Source organism: Ischnura elegans, chromosome 2, assembly GCF_921293095.1.
Source record: "Ischnura elegans chromosome 2, ioIscEleg1.1, whole genome shotgun sequence".
Lineage (NCBI taxonomy): Eukaryota > Metazoa > Arthropoda > Insecta > Odonata > Coenagrionidae > Ischnura > Ischnura elegans.
In genome coordinates this window covers 112,740,568-112,768,014 of record NC_060247.1, presented here as the reverse complement: position 1 = coordinate 112,768,014, position 27,447 = coordinate 112,740,568, and the positions used below count along the sequence as shown (strand labels likewise).

General features: G+C 41.1%; 1 protein-coding gene across 3 annotated transcripts; it reads left to right on the top strand.

Annotated features, from left to right (window-relative positions):
* Positions 1 to 90: 90 nt before the first annotated feature.
* On the top strand, positions 91 to 27,447 carry LOC124154431 (serine/threonine-protein kinase PAK mbt). Of its 3 annotated transcripts, none has more exons than XM_046528141.1 (11): positions 91 to 196; positions 364 to 592; positions 820 to 1,092; positions 6,795 to 6,956; positions 9,043 to 9,216; positions 17,821 to 17,952; positions 19,177 to 19,365; positions 21,262 to 21,522; positions 21,709 to 21,853; positions 23,465 to 23,580; positions 24,298 to 27,447. In XM_046528141.1, exons 2-11 carry the CDS (start codon positions 374 to 376, stop codon positions 24,457 to 24,459), a joined length of 1,833 nt encoding a protein of 610 aa, XP_046384097.1. In that variant the 5' UTR covers positions 91 to 196; positions 364 to 373; the 3' UTR covers positions 24,460 to 27,447. The 3 variants fall into 3 exon arrangements, with proteins under 3 accessions (XP_046384097.1, XP_046384096.1, XP_046384095.1); XM_046528140.1 differs by having other exon boundaries at positions 92 to 196; positions 6,798 to 6,956; positions 17,818 to 17,952; XM_046528139.1 differs by having other exon boundaries at positions 92 to 196; positions 17,818 to 17,952.

Here is a 27,447-nt window from a genome sequence, read left to right as displayed (position 1 = left end):
TAAGTTACGTTCGTTCAATGACGCTAATAAAAAATAAAAGTTTAAAGAAACACTCGACGTCACCTCACGCAGTTTGAAAGTTTTCCTCCAGGGGTCTCAGCGTGGTTCAGGACAGCAACATGGTTCGTGGTGATTAGGTAAATCTTGTAAATACATTAGATGTAGGCGAATTCTTCCACGGGTGCGGCACTAACAGGTGAGGAAAACTCTTTCTCATTAAGAATAAGCATCATTTTAATGCTGAAATTACAAACCTTTTGGATATTAATGTCCATGAATGCGCTATAATATGTGGATTTGTTGTTTGTTTGATCTCGGAGTGGAATGTTTTGGTTCCTAATTTATGTTTTTTGCTTTCTGCAGTTTCTTAAAAATGTTTAATAAGAAAAAGAAGAAGCCACTTATTTCTCCGCCCACGAATTTTGAACACCGGGTCCATACAGGATATGATAAACGTGAAGGCCGTTACGTTGGTCTGCCTTTACAATGGGCCAGCATCGTTGGGAACAACCAAATATTGAAGAGCACAAATCGGCCCTTGCCTCTGGTTGATCCATCGGAAATAACGCCTACAGAAATATTGGATCTTAAGGTATGGTGTAGTCCTAACTCAAAGGAAAGCCGTCAAAACTGGGCCTTTGATTTAGAATATTAAATGTAAGCTTTCCTGTCTTCATTACATCTTCATTTTTGTGTTGTGTGTTTTCGTTATAATTCCACAGTCATGTGCCATGCCAATTTGTTTTATTATTCCTGTAATCCATTATTATTGTATTTTGTGTATAAATGTGTATCAGAAGGTTTCAATTCCACTTTTAGACTATTGTGAGAGGCGATTCTCGAGGTAGAGAAAATGGAATACCGAAAACATCGAATGTCGCCCGGTCTAACTCCTTAAGGTCATCAAGCCCTCCTCGTCTTCGAAGAGATTACCGTCCGAATGTACCCCCAGCTGTGCCTGAGGGGGAGGTCATTGGTCCTATGGTGCAGTCGCGACCTTCCAGTGGTTCTCATTCCCAAAACTCGGAGCATCATATGGGAGTCACTCCGTACCGGAATGAGAGGCCAGATCCGTATCATCGCGATTCATACGTGAGTAATGGTGGTACTTGATACCTGTCAAATAGTAATTGCACTTTTCTGGTATTTACCGCCCTTATCTGCTCGACTCTTCATATGATCCCACTGAAAGTCCTCCGGTGTTGTACATCAAGCTTATGGGGGGTGAGCCTTTGTTTAAACTCGACCTACTAACACTTTTGTATGGATTCGTTATCTTGGTCTTAACGTGCACGAAAAAGTTTACTTTGAAAATTTGTAAGGATATATCTATGATACATTTGCCTATTTTTAGAATTTTATACGGACCAAGTCTTAAAGCATCATCTTACATGCAATTTGTTTATCTTCAGCTCAGTGCTCCACCTTTTGCTCATAGTAAATAGTTGTAAACTTTATTGGCATACTTGAGACCTATTACCCAGAATTGTATCACTTTAAAAAAAAAACTGGATTGATTACAAAAAGAGCCCAGATACAACATAAAAACTTGGGGTTGAATTCAGAATTACTTTAAAAAATTGCAAATCGAATGCCCTCAAATGCATTGAACTTATGATAAATGCTTAAATTCATATTAAAGATTCTTCTCGTAGTGAATGTTGTCCATTAAGCATTGGTCCTACTTGGAAGCGAAGAATGATGATGATGACGTAAAATATATTGCTGGAATAGAATCTTATTCCAAACTGGCAAACAGTTTTATTTTCACATTTTTAGATTTTTAAATGACAATATCTATTTTTCACGATTAAATGAAAAGTAAAAAAATTTCAAGCACGCGAAAACGTGACGGCTAAGTATAAATGCTGAGAAAAGCGTGTGTGACGTCATTCTGGTTCCAGCTGCCGCCATGTGAGGCCACCTTGGTGCAATGCAGGCTGCTAGCAGAGTACCCTGATAGCAGTTAGCGCTTGGCTTAAATAAGGATTATTAATACCCTATCATACGAAGGAAACTTTCCGACCATAGGCAATTTTAATAGGTGATTATTAAGAGATGTTTCCCTGTGCTCTGTGCCTCATGCATGCCTTAGTAATCTCATACCATGTAAAACTGCTGACTACTCATATAGCATCTAGGTCCCTGTGACATCCCGTGGAGTGGCATCTTATGGCCCCCAATCTGGCCTTTTTTAAATGAGGCTAAAATTGACCATTGCCATTCGTCTAAACTGGGATTTCTAAAAGCAAATAATTTGTATATTATGGATACACTAATGGTGGGTAATGGATCACTATCAATGCCTTTCATTTTCTTTGATAAAGGAAACTACCCTATTGTAGCTAACTGCCCATCAAGATTTGGTGTACCTGTATAGTGCTATGGGGCTTGAAATGAGTTCACCTTGAAAATCTATGAATAGTGATATCATTCCTTATTCAAACAATCAATTTATTAGCTTTCACTTACAGTTAGTGAAAATTCATGCAGAATGAAAATATACAGCCTTTGTAAATTTTGACAGATTTTTATTTGGTACATATTAATAAAAATCTTTCAAAGTATTCGAAGGTTGTATTTATACCTTCATTCATGTCATTCCATCATATTCATTTATAATTATTCCATAATTGTGTCTGCATTTCTTATAGTGGTGTACTTAGTCATTTTATCTGGAATAGGAAAATGAGTCTCCTCTCCTCTTGCAATTTCCTAACAGGAGTTGAAGCATTAAGCTATGTGTGAAAGTATTAAATGATATAAAATTACCTCAACGCCCGAAATTACAGTCGCCATGGCATAAGAAGTCCGATGCCAGAACAGTGGAGGAAGGGTGGGGGGAATTGCTGCCTGGTCTTGTTTTAACGAAGCTACGCACAGTTTCTCATAATGTGGCCAAAGATATAAAAGTATGACAAGTATGTGCAAAAGTATGAGGCAATGTCGCCCTGGGTTTCATGAACTCTCCGGTGCGCATTGTACGTTTTATTTTGTTTTTACCTCATCACCGAGTAAATAATTAGGTTTGCTGCAATGTTATCTTTTTCTGCCCCTTCGAATACGCCTCTATAATTCACTGTGTCATCATCTATATTGATTACCTTGACAGAAATATAAGATATTGGTTAATAAACATGAGGTTTGCTAACATATAATGACTTTCTCTCATTTATGTTACCACTTTCACTCGCTTGTAATAGGCTTTATTTCTCTCTATCATCATTTATTTGCTCCTTTGACATAAAAGATATATTTTTGATTAAATATGAGTTTTTCCGCAATGTTATCACTTTATTTCACTCTGAATAGGCAACTATTATTTCACTCAATCATCATTTGGCGTTTCTCTCGGCATAGAAATAAGATCTTTTATATATATGTTGATAGGTAGTTATATTATATGCTGATGATACATCCACACTGAACATAAGTGACAATTTCCTAGATGCTAGCAGTGCTGCCCGTCAAACCTTAACAACTATGTCCAAATGGTGCCGGTCAAACAACCTACTTCTTAATGAAAACAAAACATGCTTCGTTCATTTTCATAATAAAACAAACCCACCAATTCAAAGCCCTCTTCTCAGAACAGACTCAAATATCACTATACTTCACTGTGACACCACTAAATTTCTCGGTTTATATCTCAATATGAACCTTGACTGGCAGCCTCACATAACCAAATTAATCAATAAAATGAATACTGGGATCTATATGATCAGGAAACTTGCCCAAACTACCTCAACTCAGATTCTAAGTCTCATCTACTTCGCCAAAATCCATTCTTTTTTAGTTTATGGAATTGTATTCTGGGGTAATAGTAGTGCTGCAATAAAGGCATTTTCAATACAAAAGAGGGCTATTAAGAGTATGCTAAGGGTCTCAATTAGGACCCCAGGAAGACCCCTATTCAAAGAACTTAAAATACTTACTCTCCCCTGTATTTATATCTTGAATTGCTGTACTTTTGTGAGAAACAATAGGCACCTGTTTATGCCCAACTCGTCAATCCATAACCACGGGACACGTAGTAAAGACAATGTCCATCTGAACAATCAGCCTTATAATGTAAGCAGAAAAGGTCCTCACCACTCAGCCTCTATGGTTTACAATAAAGTTCCAAATGCAATAAAATGTGCAGTGAGTAATAATACTTTTAAAAATAAGCTAAAAGAACTGCTACTTAAGAAATGCTATTATAGCATTGATGAGTATCTAAATGACAAATTAATATAATTATGTATGTATTTAACTGCTTATCTTTTATTGTAATTTCTATGTAACTTTTGTATAAACTTTCTTCTTTTTTGACTAAATCCTATGTTATACTTGTATAGCCAACAGGAAATTAAATATTATTATTATTATTATTATTATTATTATTTAAGTATGAAGTTTGCCACAACGGTATCAGTTTCTTTCATTTGTAACAGGCAACTGTATTTCATTTTATCGCTAGCCATTGATTCCCTTGACGATAAAAGAAGGTATTTGTTAATAAGAATGAGGTTTGCCGCAATATTATCATTTTCTCTCACTTGGAATGCGCAACTTAAACATATGTATTTCACCCAATCACAATTTCTTTACTTCCTCGTCATTACACTTCTTTTAATTACACCCAGCTCCATATTTTTATAACAATTTCCTAACTTGTTCCTCTAATATGACATTTACATTTGCTCTTGAATCCTACGTTCACGTTCCATGGTATGTTATTTTCGTCTGCTACGGTGCCAATGGCATAACCTTCCGTTGATAAAATTTAGACGGAACTTACTTAATGACAACTATATTACCAAATTATGAATAAATAGCAATATACGGAACCAATATTTAAAAGAAAGTACGATCTCAAGGATAGTTTCAATAATTCATTCCAGCAACAACAATCTCCATCACATACAAACTATATTGTGATGTTGTAATATTGTTTCCTTCGATTCTGTAGGTACAGCATTACTACCACACATTATATAAGCACTGTTAACAACTTATCCAATATCGATTATCTTAATCTAGCAATAAGTCGTAATTTCCACAAATAAAAAGATTGAGAATGACGACAACAAACTGTGCGAATGAGTCTTCACTTGTTTTTACCCTTCTTTCATTGGTGGAGACACGTTAGATGACTTCTAACTTCGGATATATTCGGATTTTCCCTGTTTGAGAAGGAGGGGAAACCGTACCGACTGGTTTGATACCGACGACCATACTGAATCGCTGAATTTGCCGTCGTCGGTATGGAAACCGTCGTCGGTACGGAATGATGTGCTGTCAGTGGGCTGGGAAGGAAAACCGACCGGTGCAGTACCGATGAAATACAGAATACGGCCCCAGGGTGTGTGCTCCCTCCTATATGTTCATCTTTATCCTAAAATGCTTCTTGGGCACTTACTTCTTCCTCTGACACCACCATTGGGGAATATCATCATATGATAAATTCCGGGAGAGCTGGTATATCTCTCAGTTCATGGTTTCGTAGTTCGTGTGTCGGCTTTGGTATTTTGGTCAAAAAATGCTGTAATAGGGTTGCTCAAAAACTGTTGTTTGGCTTAGTTATCATGTTTCATCAATTTCATTTATTTTTCAGGTGGTTGAAAGATGCCTAATTAAGATTGATCTTATTTTTTTATTTTAATTACATGGGTTCTCGGAAAAGTATATAGTTTGCATTGTTGAATTTGAGTTTATCCCAGCATATAGTCTGAATAAATAATTCTCAGGTTTCCCGCCATGTGTGGTTTTGGGAAACTCATTCCAATATTTCATAGTTTGAGTCTGCTGTTGTCATTCGGGGTATAATGTGGAGTCAAGTTCTTCTTATTATTTATATTCCTAAGACACAGCATAGAAGCTATTCATAAATCTGCAAACAAGATCAAAACCTGTGTAGGGACAACATAGGACGACTTGGGCCTCAAAACCTTTTGAGTATACTGCATTCTATGTGAATGCGGTCATGTTCACAGGGAATTTAGGTTTGGGGATTCAGGCTGCAAAATCAAAAAACGTCTGACAGAACACGAAAGATGCTTACGCTTGTTCAACCTACTGAAATCAGTGGTAGCAAAGCATTGCCTGGACCTCGGTCATGTAATGAATTTCAAAAATACTAAGGGTGTATGCCACAGGTACTATTATTGGGATCACATCATAAAAGAAGCCATGTAAATTAATGAAAAATAAAAGAACATAGACAGAGGGAAATGCTTCCAACAAGCAACATGTGGAAGAGCATAATCAACCACTGCATACGAAAGCATCACCAATTGTGAAAGAACCAATCAATCAGGGGAGAACCTTAGTATTTTTGGAATTCATTCTTATTGAGTTTTATTAGTGTCTAATGAGTGAGGAATTTCTGTAATTAAAGAGAATTATTGTCACCATGGAAAAAAAATAATGTCCCCATAATTACAACTGAGCAATCTCATTGCTATCCCCTGATGCCTGCCACTCTGTTTCTCAAGGTGAAAGGATAAGGTGCTGTATTTTGAAATGTTTGCAGGTGGACCACTCTAAGCATTTTGTGAACTTTTCGTTCTTCTCGTAAAAAATTACGAAGAGACATGATCGAAGCATGGCATCATTGCAACTATTGTTGTTTCTAATTGCTTGAAGAGAAAAGGAAGGGCCCTGCTTTTACCCATCATTTACTTTGTGCAATGGGGTTAGTGGCCAATAACTTTGGTGTTTGTTTTCTTTCTGCTTTCCTCTTGCATTAATGAGGCTACATTGTGAAGGCCTTGAGTTTAACACTCCATGCTTTCTTGTTTTTTCGTCAGCAGAATGTGAAGCCAACTCACCGAGAGGGGTACCCTGGCGAGTGGGGAGGCGATGCTGTCGCCACGACCCCAGCCATGCAGCCACGGCCAGAGCCATCTGAGTATTGGGGAGCTGCTTATCAGCAGAGCCACATCTCCTCCAATGGCAACCTCACTTCTCAAGTAAGTTTTTAAAAAGAATGGCGTTGGCAAATAGTTTATCTGGTGTGATTGACCCAATGGCTGTATTGAAGAAGGAAAACTGTGTTGGAATAGCCTGCAGAAAGGCAGATGAGTAGCAAATGGGCCATTCCTAGGATATTACTGTTAAACAGTTGTTCAGTACACCTATTGCAAGGATGAATTAGTAAAGCTAAACATCATTTTATTAAATTGTTGGCTTAATGAAGGGTACATATTCATGTATTATATTCTAAATTTTGGCCTAAGTTTATCTTTTCATTTATCTGGTGTAAACACCTGATTCAGTTCAGCCAGAGCTTAAGTTCTGGTTGGAAAACATCAATTTTACTTAGGGAAACTTGTCCAATAAAAAAAAAAAAAATAGTTGAACTGACTCAAAATAGGGCCTAAAAAATTTGAGACCTTTAGGTCAACACGTGGCCCTTTTGCTGTGACCTTTTATGAGCTTGGAGATCAAAATTTTTAATTTGTCAAAGAAGATTAAGGGCGTTTTCGAAAACCAGTGATAATTAACAATATATCTCCTCTGCAAGAGACATGGAGTATTATAATATGAAAATTTGCCTTGTTAATGACTTGTTATCAGTGATGTAGTCAGGATTATTGGCCAGGGGGACAAGATGGGTTGTTAGGTTGGGCAACAAGTCTATGGGTTTAATGAGTACAACTATAAGAAACCTATTCTAAGGCATAGATCAGGGCCGGGGATGCTATGTGAAATTAAACTTTTAAAGTGACTTTGTAGAAAAATTATTCAATGCCAAGATGCCCAGGTTAGGCAAAAATTTTTCCAGGCTGGTGGAGACATCCAGGTTGGGCAAAAATTCTCCAGGCTTGGGTGGCGCCCGGCCTGGGCCTCCCTTCCTATGGCCCTGCTTGGTATGATGGGAATTACTTGGAATTAGGATGGGTATTAATTGAAATTCCATACTTATATTATTAACTTGACAATGGATTCTAGATATTTGCTCCTTTGAAGGTAGTTTGTAAATTGCCCTTTGTCATCAAGTGAACTCAAAGTCAACTTGTTTAATGGCACTTTTGGAAATGCCCTAAATATTCTTTCACAAATTAAAAGAATATGTCAGCAAAAGGTTCTCAAATTGTAACGAGTAATTATTTATGATTCTAAGATATTATTCACTTGTCTATTTGCTCTTCTGACGACTTTGTTTGTGCATTTTGTATTTTCTGGATGCCAACAAAATGGTTTGTACAACTGACAGGGTCAGCAACATTTTTAATTAGAAAAGAATTATCTGTCTTAAATCTTATAACCAAGTAAATATTCTTCGCAGAGATATATAAGTAATTATTTTTCCTTTGACAATTAGATGGTCTTTTTATATTTACTCTCATTTTTTCTTGTGGGGTATTATTTTTTTATCAACCTAACAAATAAATTGAGCACCAGATCTTTCTCAAATGATTGGAGTAGAGGTGTATCCTTGAAGTTTACAAAACTTTTTCTTGATTAGATACATATTTGTTTGAATTTTACCTCTTCCTTGCCCACATTATTTTAACTTGTTAACTCTTTTGCTTTGAAAAAATGTGCCAAATATTTCTAAAACTATTTTTTGTGGTAAAATTTGTTAAATAATGAAATAGAATACAGTTGGCATAATTATGGATTCATAGAAATCACTGCCTAGAATTATTTGACATTGATAATTTTTTCCAGAGAAAATTAATCTACAAAAGCATATTTTAAGAGGTACATAAAATGAATTATTGATAACATTACTCTTGATATGTAATCCTCATGGGCTCTGTCAAAAAAATTCATGTAAACAACATGCTCTTAAACAGCTTTATTCACACAATCACCTCTCCTCATCTTTGATTTTTAGCCACCAGGCGTCATACACTTTGTTTGGTTCCATAGCTATCTTAAAAGAATGTAGCCATAACTCTCAAGACTAGTATTCAAATCATTGACCTATGGACTGTGTGTCCATTCCTAGGAAAAGTAAATGGTGACCAAATCTTCAAATCCCCTCCACGTATTCTCTCTGTCTGATTATTTTATGCTCCTTTAATAATTTCACTGTGATTGTGTTAGTCTCAGCACCCTGCTCCTCCTGGGTTGGATAACTCCATGCCATACTCGGGGTATGCAGGTGCCGCTGCACCCAGCCGTCCAGGCCACCAGCCTCCACACCCAGCAGCAGCTGCAGCTCCCTCTAGCCACATGCGCCTCCAGCCACCCAATGCCCAAATGCTCCATCCTCAAAAGGTGAGTCAACTGAGAGATATGGCCTGGTTGGAGTGCGGCCTTAGTTCAAAGAGATGAATCAGTAAAGTCTACAGTCTAGTCGAGAGTTATCCGATGGAAGTTCAAAAGGAGGGGCAAAGAACCCTGTGCCAGCACGGTTTGCAGCCAATCGCTGTCCCATAAATGCACCTCACACCCTCGCCTAGTCATATGATGTTGTCACATGCATATGAAGTACTTAAACAAGCCTGAGCCACCAAAACAAGCCCTTTCTTCGAATCACCAAAGCAGGAGATTCTTCCTTTGGGTCCTTCGTGCTCGTCATCCCTTCCGGCTGCTTTCTTAAGGGAACCCTTTTGTTTACATGTGAGGTGGGCGTTTCCCTTTCTCACCTGGCAACCTTGCCCCATATCCCGATTTAGACCCTTCTAAATGTCATCGGGCAACTCTTGGTGGCCGGGCTGTACCACTGGTATGTGTCTACTCGTACTGCTCATTCCACCTTTGTCTGAATGGGTTTGTCTACCTGTTTTCTTTAATGGTTTATTTTGATAGAGTTTAGAAATCAAAGAGACTGTAAGTCGTCTTCGCCGACGGTAAAGGGGCTCGGGGGAAACAAAGCAGGGAACAAGTCCAAATTCTCTCACACAAGCAACTTCCTTTATTCAGTCCCAAGCCATACACCTTGTTTCGCTGCACAACACCAACTGCTTCTCGTAGCGGCCACCAGCCCTGTCCAGCCCCACGCCCCTGGGGTCACCGAAAGGCATCGTTTGTCAAGCGACTCTTCCGATGACAGCAGGAACGTGCTTAATGGCTGGGTCTCAGAGGATGTCCGTTCGAGGCGACCCTCGTCGTCTCGCACCTTATAATAATCTAAATGAAACTGCGCTTACATCCACATCCCCCCCAAAGTGAGTTGCTGACACTCCCGAAGCAACTCATGGAATTTAAAGCATCATAGAACAAAAGAAATAAAAATAAGCCAAGTCCAATATTCAAATGACCCCTTAATACGCCACCGTGACCAGTAATGGGTAGACGACAATACAAGAATTAAAAATAGTGATTACAGATATGTAATTTTTTAACAACATGATGTCCATTATAATTCCGTTATTGTCTTTAGTCTGTTGCACATTCTAATGGAGTCCCATGAGTCGGAAAACCTCAAGGACCGGTTCACGTCGCTATTCAGCGCCACTCACAACTCCTGCACCGTGCCCACTGATTCGTCAAACCACACGATCTCCTCCAGTGTACTTAATTATACCCAATCACTCTTCATCCGCGCGAGCCGATTGACTCGCCCCTACCTCTAAATCAACATTCACAAAGAGAACTACAAGTATTCACTGCTCAAAACAAATTAATACAATAAAATACGCATTACCATATCAACCATTGAGATTCCCTAGAAGCAATTAAACCAAAGAAATCAACCCATCCAGAATATAATAAGTACATATCCCAAACCCAAAATAATCCAAATCAAAAGAAATTACAAAAATTAAAACAAATGAGAGACATAAACCAGACACAGCGATAGCTCTCGGATTCTACGTGTCCTCCAGCCACCACCCTCTTCCATCATCACTGCCCAAATTACACCCCCTCCACCGATGGACGAGCTGCCCGTGGACGAAGAAAATAAGGGGAGCGTCCCAACGGCGAAGGCTGTGGGGGCGGAGGGGACACTGGGGGGTCTCCCGCCGATTCAGGAAGGGGGAAGGGAGGAGGGTCAACACTTGGTTCCGACGATCTGAGGTAGTAGGGAGAACGTTCGGCCGGCAATGGATGCACTTGGGGGGGAGGGATGTAGGGAGGCTCCGTGCTACACGATGATTCCTCCTCAGCTGTGTCCCACCCGTCGTCGGACCCCATGGCCGGGGCGACCACGCCCACTCCCTCGCACTCCCATTCGGCCTCAGAAGTAACAGCGGCGTCTTCGGGCGGCTGGGAGGGCGGCGATGCCCGCTCCTTCCTCGGCCTGCCTGGCCTGCGATCAGCTGTTCCTAAACTAGGAGGGGGGATGGGGCCAAAATAGGGTTTAATGCGATTCCTGTGTACCAATAGGTTGCGGAATGGGAGCTCCAACATTAGGTTACATGTCGACACCACTTTTAATATGCGGTATGGCCCCTTCCATGGTTTATGAAATTTCTTCACTTGCCCTACCTTCATACAGGGATCACTTAAAAACACGTAATCTCCTTCCTTGTATTGCCAACGCTTACCCTTCCCCTTAACGGCCTCTCTCCGTTTCCTTTCTGCTTTTATACAAATTACAGTCATGCGGATTAAACGAGACAGTTTTAAACTGGATACGCGACTTTCTCAGAGATCGTAAACAAAAAGTTGTTCTTGACGGACTTAGCTCCGATGTTGTAAACGTTACATCAGGTGTTCCACAAGGAAGCGTAATCGGCCCCCTGTTGTTCATTATATACATTAATGATCTCTGCTCCCGCATTAGAAGTAAAATACGTTTATTTGCTGACGACGCTGTCATCTATCGCGAAATTAGTGATCACTCTGACTATGAATTTCTATCATCTGACTTAAACAACGTTCATTTGTGGAGCCAAGAGTGGGGACTCAAACTCAATCTGAGCAAATGCATGGCGGTACATTTCTTGCGGAATTCGTCCAACTCTAACCATGTTTATGCAGTGGATGGCATTAATGTAAAGGCAACAGACGAAGTGAAGTACCTGGGAGTTACGATAACCTCGAACCTCACGTGGGGAACACATATAAAGAATATTTGCGGCACAGCACTGAAGAAATTAGGTTTCGTCAAACGTATTGTGGGAAGATTTTCGGATGAGAAAGTAAAGGAAAGGTGCTATTTCGCTCTCGTCCGACCGCACCTTGAATATGCAGCGAGCATATGGGATCCGGTGCAGAAAGACTTAATCCGCGAACTGAATAAAATTCAAAGGAAGGCTGCGCGTTTCGTCAAAAACTGCTACGGGCGTACAGACAGTGTTACCCTGATGTTAAGCGAATTAGGCTGGGAGCCGTTGGAGACTCGGAGGCTGCGCGCTAGGCTTAGATTGCTTGAACAATTGAGAATGGATATCTTTAAGAGCGACACAGAGAACATAATATTAGAGCCACACTATATTTCCAGGTCCGATAGAAGTGATAAATTAAGAGAGATGTTTTGCCGAACGGATAGATACGCGAAATCGTTTTTCCCCCGAACTATAAAGGACTTTAATAAACGCTAGTCCCAACTTCGTTTGAGCACTTTATTTTATTTTATTTTTTGCTGTAAACGGCTGGTGTCCTAACACCCCCTGCCACACGCCTTTTAGGCGGCTTGCGGGGTATTATGTAGATGTAGATGTAGATTATTCGCACACTTTTCCCACATTTCCTTTAATCTGTCCCTTAATCCAGACACCCCGGGGTGCTCTTTCTCTAATACGCCAACTCCGATGCATTGGAAAGGCGATACCATTTGACGTCCAAATTCATGAGGGGTGAAACCTGTGCTACAATGATAACTACAGTTGTAGGCCGCGACAGCAAAGTCATTATGGCGCCCCCAATCGTTGTTTCTTAAATTGGCATAATGACTGAGGATCTGCGCAATAGTTCTGTGAACTCTCTCCACTCGCCCATTGCATTATGGGTGGAAGGGTGACGTCCTCAACTGATTTATTCGTAGCAACTTACAGACCTGTCGAAAAAGTTCTAACATGAAATTAGTTCCCTGATCAGTAAGAAGTGTTTCCGGCACTCCGAACCTCAGTATCCATTGCTTCACAAGTGCCACTGAAACGGATTCAGATTTCTGATCTGTTAATGGTACCATCACTAAATACCTCGAGAAATGATCAAGTATCGACAAGATATACCTATAACCCTCCTCTGTCCTCGGAAGGGGACCCACAATGTCTATTGCAATAAACTCGAAAGGCCTATTCGCTGCTGGTAGTGCTTGTAATGGGGCCTTGCACCTACCATAAGGGCTCTTCTGACTACATGCAATGCAGCATTTTACATGCCTCTTGACATCTCGCGAATAGGATGGCCACCAAAAGTCCCTTTTAACCTTACTTCCTGTTGCCTGTAAACCTAAATGTCCTGACAGTATATGGTCGTGGCACTGACAGAGCACTTTCTCCCGGCAGCTGCGAGGCACTACTACTCTTTTTCACATTGCAGTTTCCTTCCATAGTATACCCCCATCGACCACGAATCCCTCTCTTCCTCTCCATTCTATACACTCGGGATCTTTTTCCTGCTCCTTCCGAAAATTTAGAACCTCTTCCACGGATACTTGGCGAATCTTCCTGCTTAGGGCATCCGCATTTGCATGGGTCTTACCAGGTTTATGAATTACTTCGTAATCGTACTCGCTCAATTTCAAAGTCCATCTCATTAACCTGCTACTGGGGTCCTTTAATCCAAAAAGCCAAGTGAGCACGGCGTGGTCTGTCAAAATGGTAAATTTCCGACCGTAGATGTAACACCGGAAGTGTCCCACCGCCCACATAATGGCCAAAAGTTCCTTCTCCGTCGTCATATAATTCACTTCCGGTTTCTTTAATTGCCTCGATGCGAATGCGACCGGGTGCTCCTCATTATTGACCACCTGTGATAGGACGGCACCTATCGCGAAATTTCTTGCATCCGTCGCTATGATGAAAGGCAAGGAGAAATCTGGATATACCAACACTGGGCTTCTCGTCAACGCCCGTTTTAGCCCTTCCACTGCTTCGTCACACTCCGGAGCCCAAACGAATGCAGTTCCCTTTTTCAGTAACATTGTAAGCGGGCGAGCGAGGATGGCATAATCTTTAATAAATCGACGGTAATAATTAGTCATTCCTAAAAACGATTGTGTCTCCTTGACCGTCTTGGGAGTGGGGAAGTCCATTACCGCCGAAATCTTACTTGGGTCCGGTTGAATACCCTTTCCGCTGATAATGTGCCCTAGATAGCTTACTTGAGAAAGGGCAAAGTGACATTTTGTCAATTTCAAGGACAACCTGGCTGACTCGAGCCTCTCAAACACTCGGCCCAACCGCGCTGCATGCTCTTCAATCGACCCGCCAAATACAATAACGTCATCGATATACACCAAGCACTCTGTGGGGGTCATTCCCCTGAAGACTCCGTCCATCATACGTTGGAATACACTTGGCGCGTTTCTTAGTCCCATTGGCATACGTTGGTATTCGTATAATCCGCTATTTACAATAAAGGCAGTCTTCTCGCGTGACTCAGGGGCCATGGGAATTTGGTGATAACCCGCCGTTAGATCGAGGGTCGAGAAATACCTACACCCCCCCCCAAATAGTCCAAGGTTTCCGTAATGTTTGGAAGTGGGTATACATCCGGTTTAGTAATTGCATTTAAAGCACGGTAGTCTATGCAGAACCGGTACTTAGGCTTTCCGTCCTCAGATTTCTTTGGCACGATCACAACGGGTGAGGCCCAAGGGCTGTGACTAGGCGATATTATTCCCCCTTCCAACTGTTCCTTCACAAACTCCTCCACTAAAGGCTTTAAATGATGCGGAGTGCGATAGGGTCTCCGATAAATGGGACAGGCGTCACCTGTAGGAATATCGTGCTCTACCAAGTGGGTCGCAGGGGGTGTTCCCGTTAATGAAAACAAATGCCTGTACCTTCCTATTAGGGGACGCATAACAGCTTTTTCCTCCCCATTCAAGTGCGTCAATTTCCCTTCAATGTCACTATCCGAAAGCTCGCACAGACTCGTACTCTCCACAGAGCGCACGTTCCTATCGCATGCACCCTCAATATCATCCCCGCAGAATCTTTCATTTGGAACAAAATCAACATCGCTCACTGTCGCCACCACTGTGCCCTTGCATAGATTTACTGCCGACTCCCCATAATTACTCACGCGCAACTTCGCGCTTCCTTCCCCGTCCACCCGACACAAACACTGGGCAACTAAACACTCCTCCATCTCGAGAGCCGGCTCCAGCACGCACTCTTCTCCCTCCGTCCACTCCCGCCCGGGTAAGGGGAGGGATACGAGCTTCGATGAACGGGCTGGGATTACTTCCGCCGCTGGGAGTCGAACCGGCACATCCACACGTGGCCGGCGGCTCCAAGGTCCCTCATGACCCACGAAATCAGGCCCCTCCAACCCCTCCGCCTGTCCCACCGAAGAGTCCGTCGGCAGGATAGCCATTCCGCCCGCCCTCCGCCGCTTCCTTCCGCGCTGCCGCCTTGCTCTCCTCCTTGGTTTTCCCGCCCCAGGGCTGTCGAAATTTCTCTCGGCGACCTCTGGCTTCCCTTCCGGGCCGGCCGTCGATGCGTCCCTCGGTCGTTCCCATGACATGATTCTGGGCCCGCCCCCTCTGGCGGTGGAAGCCACGCCCCCCGTCGTAAATCCTCTCACAGATGTCACCGCACATCGCGGCCCCTCTCCAAATGCCTCCTCCGACCGCGGTGCGAATTCCTCGGATCTCGCTCTTCCTCTCTCGGTCAAGGGAATTATTGACCCCCCAATTGAGAGTTCCCCCTTTTTCACGTCAATAACGGCACCCGTTTCTCAAAGGAAGTCAATACCAATAAGGCCTTCATACCCGCCCAAGGTGTCCACTACTTGGGCTCTAAGATTATGCACATCGCTTCTGAACCATACCGGAAGCACTACCTCTCCGTAATTCCAAATACATCTACCCGTCAGACCCTTTATCCTAAAACGAGACCTACGTAGAACTTGCCCCCCACAGCACTCCTTAGTCACTAGGCTCACCTGGGCCCCAGTGTCCACTAACATACGCCGCCTCTTATATTCACACGTGACAATCACCGCTAAGTCCTCCATTCCCCCTTCACGGTGCACACATGGAACCAAAGTCTTTACCGGGGGCCTTGGCGGGCGGCCTGCTCGGCCCCGGAAACGTTTAAAGACGGCTCAACGCGCCCCCCGACGCGCATCCGCCCCACCACTCTGCAATTCCTCGCCCAATGTCCCTGTCCACCGCAGTTAAAACACCGCATTCCACCCCTGTTTGCACACTCTCTCGCAAAGTGTCCGGGTTGCCCACAAGCATGACAGACTCCCTCACGCATCGTGAAAACGTTTCTCTCTTCCGTCTCCGGATGAGCCCTCCTCTCTGCCTCGCGTATACGCACGGCCACATTAACGGCTGCGTCGAAGGTTTCCGGCATCACGAGACGCGTATGTTCCCCCACTCTGCCCGGCAGGCCATTTAAAAACGCGTCCAAAGCTCTTTCATCCGCTTCGGATTGGCGTATCGCGGCCGCTGCGGCATCTTCCTCCTCCTTCCACGTGTGGCTGTTCAATTCACGAATGCGGTCCACAAATTCCTCGATCCGCTCCCTGGGTGCCATGCGGATGCCTGCAAGCATCTCTCGGTAGAACCGTCGGTTTTTCACCCCTCGGTACCTTTCTAACAGAGACTTCGGAGCGTCATCGTATGTTTTAACAGCCCCTGCTCTCTCCTTCGCCCGCAGATACTCTAGTGCCCCTCCGCGGGTGCGTAGGGTGACCACACTTAGCTTGTCGTCATCGCTCCAACCAAGTTTCGCCACCTGCTCTACTTGCGAGAAGAACGTCTCCATGTTCTCCCCCGCGGCGCCAGAGAAATACTCAATGGAGGATACCATTGAGAATGACTTCCCCGTGATTTGTCCTTCCCCCTTCGTGTTATCCGCACGGGCCCGAAAACTTTCGTTCTCTTCCTTGAGAATCCACAGTTGCGTGGATAGCTCATCCACCGCCTGCTGGAGGTCCATCTCGCGGCCCGATAAGCTGATCCGACCCGTCATTCTTGATTGTTCTCCACCGTTATTTGTGACTTGATATGCAGTTGCTTCCCCTAATATTTAGCAAAGATCCCCCACTTCGGACACCAAATGTAAGTCGTCTTCGCCGACGGTAGAGGGGTTCGGGGGAAACAAAGCAGGGAACAAATCCAAATTCTCTCACACAAGCAACTTCCTTTATTCAGTCCCAAGCCATACACCTTGTTTCGCTGCACAACACCTACTGCTTCTCGTAGCGGCCACCAGCCCTGTCCAGCCCCACGCCCCTGGGGTCACCGAAAGGCATCGTTTGTCAAGCGACTCTTCCGATGACAGCAGGAACGTGCTTAATGGCTGGGTCTCAGAGGATGTCCGTTCGAGGCGACCCTCGTTGTCTCGCACCTTATAATAATCTAAATGAAACTGTGCTTACAAGACCCTTATTTTTCCATTTTTCAGTGACTTATCCTGCTATTTGGGCCAACAAAATCAACGGCCAATGAGCAGAGTCGATGTTGAGTAGTTGATGTAACAAATTCATGCTGAGTGTTTCTATGCTTCTCAGTTACTCCTTGGCCATTTTTATGGGCTTTGCGTGATTCATCAATGTTCACAGTCTTGCGAGCTATTCCTATCCTCAATGTAAGGCTCTTCATGATCAAGCATATGAACAATCCAAGTCTCAAAGCATCACTGCATGATCCCTGATTCCATATGCAATGTTTAAGTGCTACATATCCTTTCAGTTGAAATAGAAAAAAATTTTGAGACCTGTGTATTCAACTGTAATTTAAAATTTGAGGGTGGAGATCAGAAAAAAATGAATTTTAACCATTGACTGTTTTGCTTGCAGCAGCCTCCATCAGTGTTGGAGCAGCCTCCGTCCTCTCGGAATCACAATGTGGCCGATCAGAACCAGAACATCAAGCAGGGTCCTCCGGCCATGTCGAAGCAGCACCTTGAGCAGCAGAGACTCACCCATGAGCAGGTGAGTAAGTCCAGTGAGCAATTCCAATGTAGAGGCTGGGATTTGGTCCCTGCAATGAAACACTCCCTTTCCTGCACACCGACACACTGATCTAATTTCAATTGGGACCTGTATTGGGAGAAATCCTTTTTATGTCCGTTAGGGTTTATATTTCATATTGTACATGAAGAACCTGTTGAGCTCAAATACCCCATTTATTTTAAAAGGCAGTGTTTTAAATTCTGGTACTAGGAAATATTTTCTAATAGCAATTGATGTGGATGGAAATACAGGTATCGCTCGCTTTACACTAGAAGTGTCATGTTGAGTGATAGATGCATTGCGGGTTGTATCTTTACACTTTGGCGTTACCATAATCAGTTAGGTTTTATTTCAAATATCTTTGCGACTGAGAGGCAGGCCCAAGTTTTTTGGGCGTTGAGGACAGAGCAGGTTTTTGGACAGGGTTTTTTGGCATAGTTTTTTGTTTCCATTCATTGATAAAGTCTTTTGATAAAACATGGCCTTGCCTGCCTCTCCTCTCCCCCATCCCACATCCCTATTGTCGCAGGGCCCACCTCCCGCAGCGACGGTCCTCGAAACATTCTGAGCTTGTACAACTGGGCCATTCACAAAGATGTTTGATAAGGATCGTAACTCTGCATCACAGGGCCTATGTTTCACTTAACAGTAGACTCGTATTAACATGAAAAATGTTATCGTGAAGTTTTCGTTTTTACGAAAAAAAAATCGTTTGTTCTGACGATAAGGCTAATCCTATCTATAGTGAAAGAAATGTTATTACACAATTTTCGTTATTATGAAATTTTTATTGTTCTGCCGCAGGAGCAGGTTGCATGGGTTGATTAGTCTATTATGTGGTTTACTCGTTTGGAAAGAAGCCCCGTGGAGCTGATCATCACTAGTGCTTTAGCTATACGTAGTTACTTGGTATACTAAAATATTACAGTTCAGTGTATTTGATAATAATTTAATACAAGAGAAAAGTTTTATAGCTTTTGACCTCTCACTAACACTTATTAAGTAAACCTTTTTGCTCTTTGGTCTTCTTATGTTGAATAATGTCATGGGACTCTTGTTGGCCCTAATGTTAAGACCTAAATGCATATTCTGGATCGATGGTGAAACTGTTTCCTAACAAAATGGATGGTGATACAAACCCAGGAGGAATACCTCAATTGCGTCGTCTTTGGATGATGTAAAAGACGTGCCTTATCTTTTCAGTTCCGTGCTGCCCTGCAAATGGTCGTCAGCCCAGGGGATCCAAGGGAGAACCTGGAGCAATTCATGAAGATTGGGGAGGGTTCCACTGGCATTGTTTGTATTGCCGTAGATCGTACGACTGGAGGGCAGGTGGCAGTGAAGAAAATGGACCTGAGGAAACAGCAGAGAAGAGAGTTACTCTTCAATGAGGTAATTATTCCATTTGAAAATTGCCATAGTGATATTATATTCAAGGGACCTAAAAAAGTTGCCAATCAATTATTTATAAGCTGGACCGTGTCACCTAATTTTATATGATCTCATACAGGGTTGCCACATTCCTGGAAAAGGCAGGGAATTTGAAAATGGTCTTAAAAGATGCGGAAAAGTCAGTTGTTTTTTTTTTAAATACCACGTAGATATTTGTTCAATTTTCAACCATATTTGTTTCATTTTTACACTGCCTTGATTTAAATTAATATGTTTCTGATGGTTAAAACTGGGGTGCTAAAAATTTATTATGATTGCAAATGAAGTACAAATGATGCTGTCTTCCCATTCATTCAAAAGGTATGTCTGCCAAATAACATAGCCATATATGAGTCAGCTACATTGCTTGGCTAGTCTGGCAGTATCCTCACAGTGTGTGACTTAGGCATGCTTTGATGTGGGAGAGGGGGCAATTATTTTTTAGCCTATGTAAAAGCACTCTATAAAGTTATCACTTGCCTTGAAGGAATGAAACGAAGCATTTGTACGTATGCTGTGTATCATTTGCTCACAGCAAAATAAGATTTGGTAGAAGCTTTGGCTGTCATCTTTGATTTCATTCACTTCAATTTACTGATTGAACTTTGGTGCATCCATGTTGATTTCGTTCCTGAAAAGTTGTTGAATTTTAATAATAGTTCTAATATTTCCAGGGAAAAATATCCACACATTATCTATAATTTCTCTGAACAAGGTTGGATCAGGAGAGAATTTTCTGAATAGATGTTTATTAAATTTCAAGTTTGTCTGGCATTCAAAATACCTCAGACTTGTGATCTCTGCTGGAAGGTATAAAACATGCATCGTTTTGAAATGTAAAAAAATTTTGTCATTCAATGATGTATGAAGGTTTAGTATTTTTATGAACATGAAAAAAATTGTATCACTCAATTTTGGCCAGCTAATGTGTCATACATAGTGCAGCATCTGGGATATGTTTCTTTCATTGCTTAATTATTTGACTGATTCTTGTAGACCATGATTCAATGCCTGCGATCACTTTGTCCAGCATTAGGCAGTCATAGTTGTATATTTCCTGGAAAGCAAGGCTTATGGGGATTATGTATAAGCTACAGTACCATTTTTGGTGTATTTTAACCCTCTCTCTCCCTCATTGACTATCTTAGTCCTAACTCCTCCCCATCCTCAGTGTCAATCAGTGTGTTCTATTCTAAAGAATCTTTCAATTCAGTAGGTACATATTCTCTCATTTTTTGAGTGGATTTATTCCCTCTCCTCGTGCTATATCTGACCATAAAACTGTCTCTGTGGCAACACAACCTAACATATCTCAAGGGAAGCATTATGCTGAGAGTTCAAAATGTTGCCTATTTCATCATTTCGGGTACTGTGGTACCAGTCTGATCGGCAAGGCCAGCTGTTATCAACCAGTGTTCAGCTAGCAGCTGTTATCAACAAGCCTTTCAGCTCCTACTTTGGTTAGAATAAGATTTTACTGCAACTTTTCAAATACTTTTTCAGTGGGATCAGCAAATTTAACTATGTTTTTAAGGAAAGTTGGATTTTAGATTTATTAAATCTTGTCCTCCCAAGGTAGTTACTGCAAAATAACTTATATCAGTGCATTACAAACCCTAAGTTTTTTTAGAAGGACGAAAGTTGCAAAAACTTTTGGAAAAGACAGTGATGAGTATGTCTCTGTAGTATACATTGTCATCGCTGGTACGGGTAGCAATCTGGAATGAATTCTTAATGTGGCTAATTTGTCAATAATTTCACTATGCCTACCTCATGTTTTATTAAAATCAGACATTAAATGTAGAAAATATTGATGTGTAGCCTCTCTAACTCTACTCTTTGCAATTAATTGTCCAGGTGGTAATCATGCGTGACTATCATCACCCGAACATTGTGGAGATGCATGACAGTTTCTTGGTTGGAGATGAATTGTGGGTCGTGATGGAGTTTTTGGAGGGTGGTGCGTTGACGGACATAGTCACTCACGCACGCATGGACGAGACGCAGATTGCCACGGCTTGTGCGCAGTGCCTGCAGGCCCTTGCATACCTCCACTCTCAAGGCGTAATCCACCGGGACATCAAGAGTGACTCAATCTTGCTTGCAGCTGACGGAAGGGTGAGACACATAACTATCCCTGCTTATTTAATCAATTCTAGTGTGTGTTATCCTCTCAAAAAGTGGTTGCAAGATGACTGTGGACACGTACAACTGATCCTAAGTTGTCCGAAAATGCATTATAATAATGGTTTGATATAGGAATATTTTTAATTTTGATTCATCATCTTTCTTCTTTCCCCTCAGGTGAAATTGTCTGACTTTGGATTCTGTGCCCAAGTGTCTCAGGAGCTGCCAAAGCGGAAATCGTTGGTGGGCACTCCCTATTGGATGTCCCCTGAAGTGATCTCCCGTTTGCCTTATGGACCTGAGGTGGACATCTGGTCTCTGGGTGAGATTAACAGGATCCTAACGATTCCCCCCTAGATTTCTTACATCCACTCATTAGAATTACAGCTGCGCACAGTGAGGCACTGGCCTTTCAGAACTCTCATTTTTGCTATGAGCAATTAAGTCTAAAAGCACAGCCCTTTCTGCAAGTATATTTTGTTAGTGTTAACACTATGGTAGTGATATAGCAAATCATTATTATATTTAGTAGCATTTCATTTACACCTGATTGTGTACTCCCTCATTGATTATAAATTTTATGATCCATTGTTTCTGAGATATTTGTAGAGCAGATGGCATTCTGTCATGTGTTATAATACAAGGAAACAAATTTTAATGCTTAGAGTCATATTTCAGACTAATTGTGGCTTGCATTTGGCATCCTGGTATTTTACGTGGCTTGAGGATATACTGTGGCTGCAATCAGTGGCCGTGTAGAAAAAAAAGATTTTGTGTATGAGAAAAAGTTCACCCCTCAAACTCTCCAAAACATAGTTTTTGGAATCTGCTGTGCATATTTGCCTCTTGATCATGAAATGACCAAGATGAACCTTTCGGGGAATTCACTTCCGTTCAAGCGTTATTCAGGTTAGCAGCAAAAAGTAAGGAAAGAAGAACCCTCATTAGCCTTCTTTGAAATGGGCCTCAATGTGTGTTTTGCCTGTTGTGGTGCACATGCCTCATGGTGCTTGCCTTGACTTGAGTCACTTGGCAAAATGCTTGCCTCGGAGCAGCATAGGGCACATAAGCTCATTTGCAATGCTCAGAAGGAATGGTGTTATAGTTGTCAATGGCTTTCAGAAGCAGCTGCGTCCATCGCTTTGTCACACGAGCTTTCGTGGCGATTGCAGGTCGCATCATCAGGCGATGAAGGTGGAATGGTGTTATTGGTTTGGGAGGTCCTCATTTGGTTTCCCGAGTTCTTCCTTGTGTTGCTGAAATTCAGTGGGTAATGTGATTTGTTGTTGTGACTTGCTGGCCTAAGGGAAGGAATTATTACACGGGGCACGTCATTGCACAGGTTAGCACTGCATTAAGTTCTCAATCTTGTGTGCAATAATTGTTGCACAGACGAATGTGTTGCTGCTTTACACGGTAATCAAAGTCAAGCATTCATTCACAAAATTTCATTGTCTGTTGAGTGTGCGAGTAGCGAGGTACTTGTTAGAACAAAGAACAAACAAAATTCAGTGCGCATTGTTGACAGACGTTGGCGCGTTGGCGTGGCGCATTGTTTCGTGTAAATAGTTGTTGCTTCAATGGCATATATTCGAGTAATACTGTATAACCAACACATGTCATCACTCAGCTTCTTCTGATTGTTACTACTGCGACATCTATCGGAAAAAAATAGTTGAAATTGGGAGAATACGAGCACGGCATTAGAGGGGCTATTTTGCTGTTACACATTTTAGCATGCATTGTAGCAATTCACTGCTTTACACGATGCAACTTTGATTGGGCCTTTGCTCATACATCAGATTGTGCTATGACGTGCCGTGTGTATAACAACCTTATGATGTAGCCTCTCTAGATTTCTCCCGGTGACATGTCTTTTATGTCTTGTGTTACGTATTCCTTATTGTGTTCCTCTCCTGATTTCTCTGGGCAGGAATAATGGTCATTGAAATGGTTGACGGAGAGCCTCCATACTTCAATGAGCCCCCTCTGCAAGCTATGCGCCGAATCCGGGAAATGCCACCTCCCACCCTGAAGAATAGTCATAAGGTGAGTGGAGGAGAATTTGTGTTTTGCAGGAAATCATTTCCACTGAATAGCGTTGCTGATATCTTGTGCATCTAAATAATACAGGTGCACACACCTTTGCATGCAGTGGAGTATGAATGACTAAGGTGAAGGGGATGATAGGTGACACAGTAGGTTTTGTTGGTTGGTACCTCTTTTTCTAAAGGCTTTCAGACTTTTTTCCTTTGCAAGGTTAAAAATAATTTCAATTATATTGGTTATGCCATTATGCAGTAAGCTTGGTTCAAAGTATTATTCAAAGTTAACAAGTGCAGGCCGATATATGATGAAGTAAACTTACGGCCCCCTCAACTTCTTTATATTTAGGCTCCATTGTATTTAGATTTTGGAAATTCTGCCTCACTTATTGTGCTACCTGCACTTTTCAAATCCACCCATGTTCCCGTGGTATCTGTCCATTCCTTTTTCCTTCCTTTCTGTCACATCACCAACCTCACAAATACACTAACTATGTGCCATACACACGTAATTATCCATCACTATTAGATGCTGTTGAAAGGGAAACTAGAGTATATAGTTATAAAAGTCAAAGTTACTTGTGTCTTTTAAATGGACTTCAAACAGTGTTGCTTTGCTCTTCCGTGAGCAGTAGCTCTCTACTTAAATTTAACATGGAGAAGTTGTTTGAAGTTCTATTGTTGATGCGCTAATGTGAATTGAATATTCCTTGTGGTATAGGTGTCGCCTCGGCTGCAGAGTTTCTTAGAGCGCATGCTGGTGCGTGATCCTGCACAGAGGGCCACAGCTGCAGAACTGCTTCAGCATCCTTTCCTGCGCCTTGCAGGACCGCCAGCCCTCCTTGTGCCTCTGATGCGTGGTGCACGCCACGCTAACTGCTGAGAGTAGGCTACACTCTGTTACCAAGTTGATATTCTCACCCTTTCATTCCACTAGTGTTCAGGAAAACATTCCATTCCTTTCGAAAAGGATTTTTCTATTGAGTCTGTATGGTGACATTTAATTAGTAATGTTAAAGTTTGTTGACTGTTAGAAGGATAAACTTTTGACTGACTAGGTTCTTGGAACCAATAAAATGTTAGATAGCCAAAGTGATATGTTTTGAGCATATTATTTTTTCGTTTGGAAAGGAAGCCAAAAATAATCAACTGTTAGAGCAGCTATTAATATGACGAAGGCTTCCTATCCAGAAAAGAATATATTTTAAGCCCAGATATATAGAAAACATACATTTTATATTTCTGAAAATTGTAATGAGAGATATGTCTAGATTTATAGAAAAAAGCTATAGTTTTAAAGTATTTTGCACCTCAAATTTTTCGATAAATGACAATTTTTACTGATACGTAATTGTTATATCTATTCACATAAATCTGGGCCTTTAAAAATTCTGTGTCTTGTAAATAGCATTTGTGATTGTGTTAGAATTGTGGTTGATACGTATTATCATGTATTACTTATTGCCGTTATCTGCTGATAAGAAATTGAGGAAATGAGTTACAATATTTGTTGATTATGCCCAGATGTGTGAAAGCAGTTTTTATTTAATCACTCAATGGAGAGATTATTTTAAGAAAACATGTTCATTGTACTTAAGCATCGTGCCTAAAAGGAGACAATGCACTGTCATTGTGTACCTTCAGAGAATATAAACACGCTGAAATATTTTAACCCTTGCGTGAATATGGCCTTAACTGTTATATTTGATGGTTATTACATTTATTTTGGAAAGGTATGTGATTGCAAATTAACTGTTGTGATAAGAATAAGAATCTTTGTGTTCAACATTTATGGATGATTATTGAGCATTGCATATGATTTTATCGATGAAGTTTGAAAATTCATATTCATAGTTTAAAATTTCATTATCAGGCTCTCATAAGTGTCTGTAACTCCAAATGTATCTTCAGCATGCTTCGAATGAATTCTCTCCCAATTGCGGTGATCCTACCGCATACATTCTTACATATTTTCTAAGTCTCCATTTTGTTCATTCCCATGTTATGTACTTACGGAAATGCTCATGCCAATATCATGTTTCATATCAGGAATCCCTTTGTTTTGCCTGGAGGAGTGTGCAAGCAATATAAAATCAAGACAAGTTCAATTTAAGAAAATACTCAACTAGACCACTTCTTCTAAACCTGTCGAGTTAATGAAGGCAATGGTTGAGAAAATAACTGTGCATGATTAGGTATCAGGATATTTTAATGCACAAAACATGCATGGATATTAATATTATTAAATTTAATTATTTATGATTCATATTTCACTGAATACTCTCTTTTTATACTTGAGAACAGATAACTAACCAAAACTGAACATTTTCACTGGGAAAAATTCTTCTTAACTTTTAAAATATTCAATTATCAACTGGAAATATGGGTCAATTTATATCTTGTTTAGTATGCAATCCATTGATTTTGACAAAATGATGTCACAAATGCAAAATGCATGCTTAAGCTTACTTCCATGGTCTTGTTTTTGTTAGAAAAGGATTTCTGTCTGTTATGTATTTTTGAAGGTTTCAGGGCTTCTTCTAATTTTAAAGTTGAATCATCTAGTCAGGCTCATATTACTGTACCATTTGTATTTAAACCATTCTCAATCATGCCTTTGTCACTAACAATGATGACGTGGACTTTTAATCTCCTGTTGCTGAGAAAAAGCTACTGGGCGATATTGCCCACTGAAATTCAATTGAAATTAGAGAATTAACCTTTCAGATTAGCGGTAATGAAAGTTTAATTAATCATGCTATCTTCAAAATACAATGCCCATGTCTATGGGTACATTCAGGAATAGTGAACACTAAGAGCCTTCACTCACCACAGAGCATACTGCTTTGTCGTATTTTAGGCCTCTCTGTATTAAAAAGTTGCAATATCACTCTGTAGGCTTAATAAATTGTCTAGTAACACACCATAGGTCACCTAAGACTTATATTTGAGGGCCCACCAATGAGCAACGAGTTCTCAGGCAAGACGACCACTCCTAGAAATGACTGAAAGCTCAATTTGAGCGTCTATGTAACAGTTGTATTTTGGGGTAAAATCCACAGCTGTTGTGGTAATGCTCTGATATCAATTTCTTTGTTGAATGTATGTGTATAAAATCAAGTGCTTTATTCAATTTGTTACATTGATACATTCGTTAAGTTTTCGGGAATCAAATTAGACTAATGAATGTAATTTTTGCTAAAAATTAAAAATATGGCCTTATTACTCGAGTGTGACTCAAAAATTACGAGTTTTAGTTCAACTCGTTTGCATCTCTATTCGAAGTTTGTTGTTTGCACGGCTCTTAATTTGCAGGTATTTCCGAGGGTAATGCTTGAGAGAGAGTGAGGTTGTTTGCAATACTCAATTTCATATTTTAATGTACATGTGTTTGTGCTCATTCCATCTGTCATTTGACACATGCTGTCCGTAACCACTCTAAACTAGTTATGTAATTAGGTGTGGCAATATTGTGACTAACAGGGTGTTAAAGACTATGAATACATATTGTACAAATTTAACCATCATCACATCGATTGACCAAAGGCATTCCTAGTTATCTGCTGAATTATTTCATTTCTTAATCAGTGGCTAAAGCTGTGGTCTATGAAGGTTTTGGTAGTTAAGAGAAAACCAGTTATTTTCTTAAGTTTTACACTGAATATTTGAATCATGTTTCTTAATGAGTAAGGACATTTTTTAAGGTTTGCTTTTATTATTTATTGCCCATGTCACTTCAAAATTGACTTTTACTCTGTAAATATGGTACTGATGTAGAGACTCTCTATGATAGAATGATCTGAAGTTACTTAGGGTCCAAAAAATGTGTATTTGTGTATAGTCTGTATATATATATTTCTATGAAAGAAAA

Bases quoted from the DNA above. Each gene is read 5' to 3' on its own strand.
- LOC124154431 (XM_046528139.1), top strand. From the start codon at position 374: ATGTTTAATAAGAAAAAGAAGAAGCCACTTATTTCTCCGCCCACGAAT. The intron at 593-819 runs GTATGGTGTAGT...TTCCACTTTTAG, and splicing joins CAGAAATATTGGATCTTAAG to ACTATTGTGAGAGGCGATTC. The intron at 23,581-24,297 runs GTGAGTGGAGGA...CTTGTGGTATAG, and splicing joins CCCTGAAGAATAGTCATAAG to GTGTCGCCTCGGCTGCAGAG.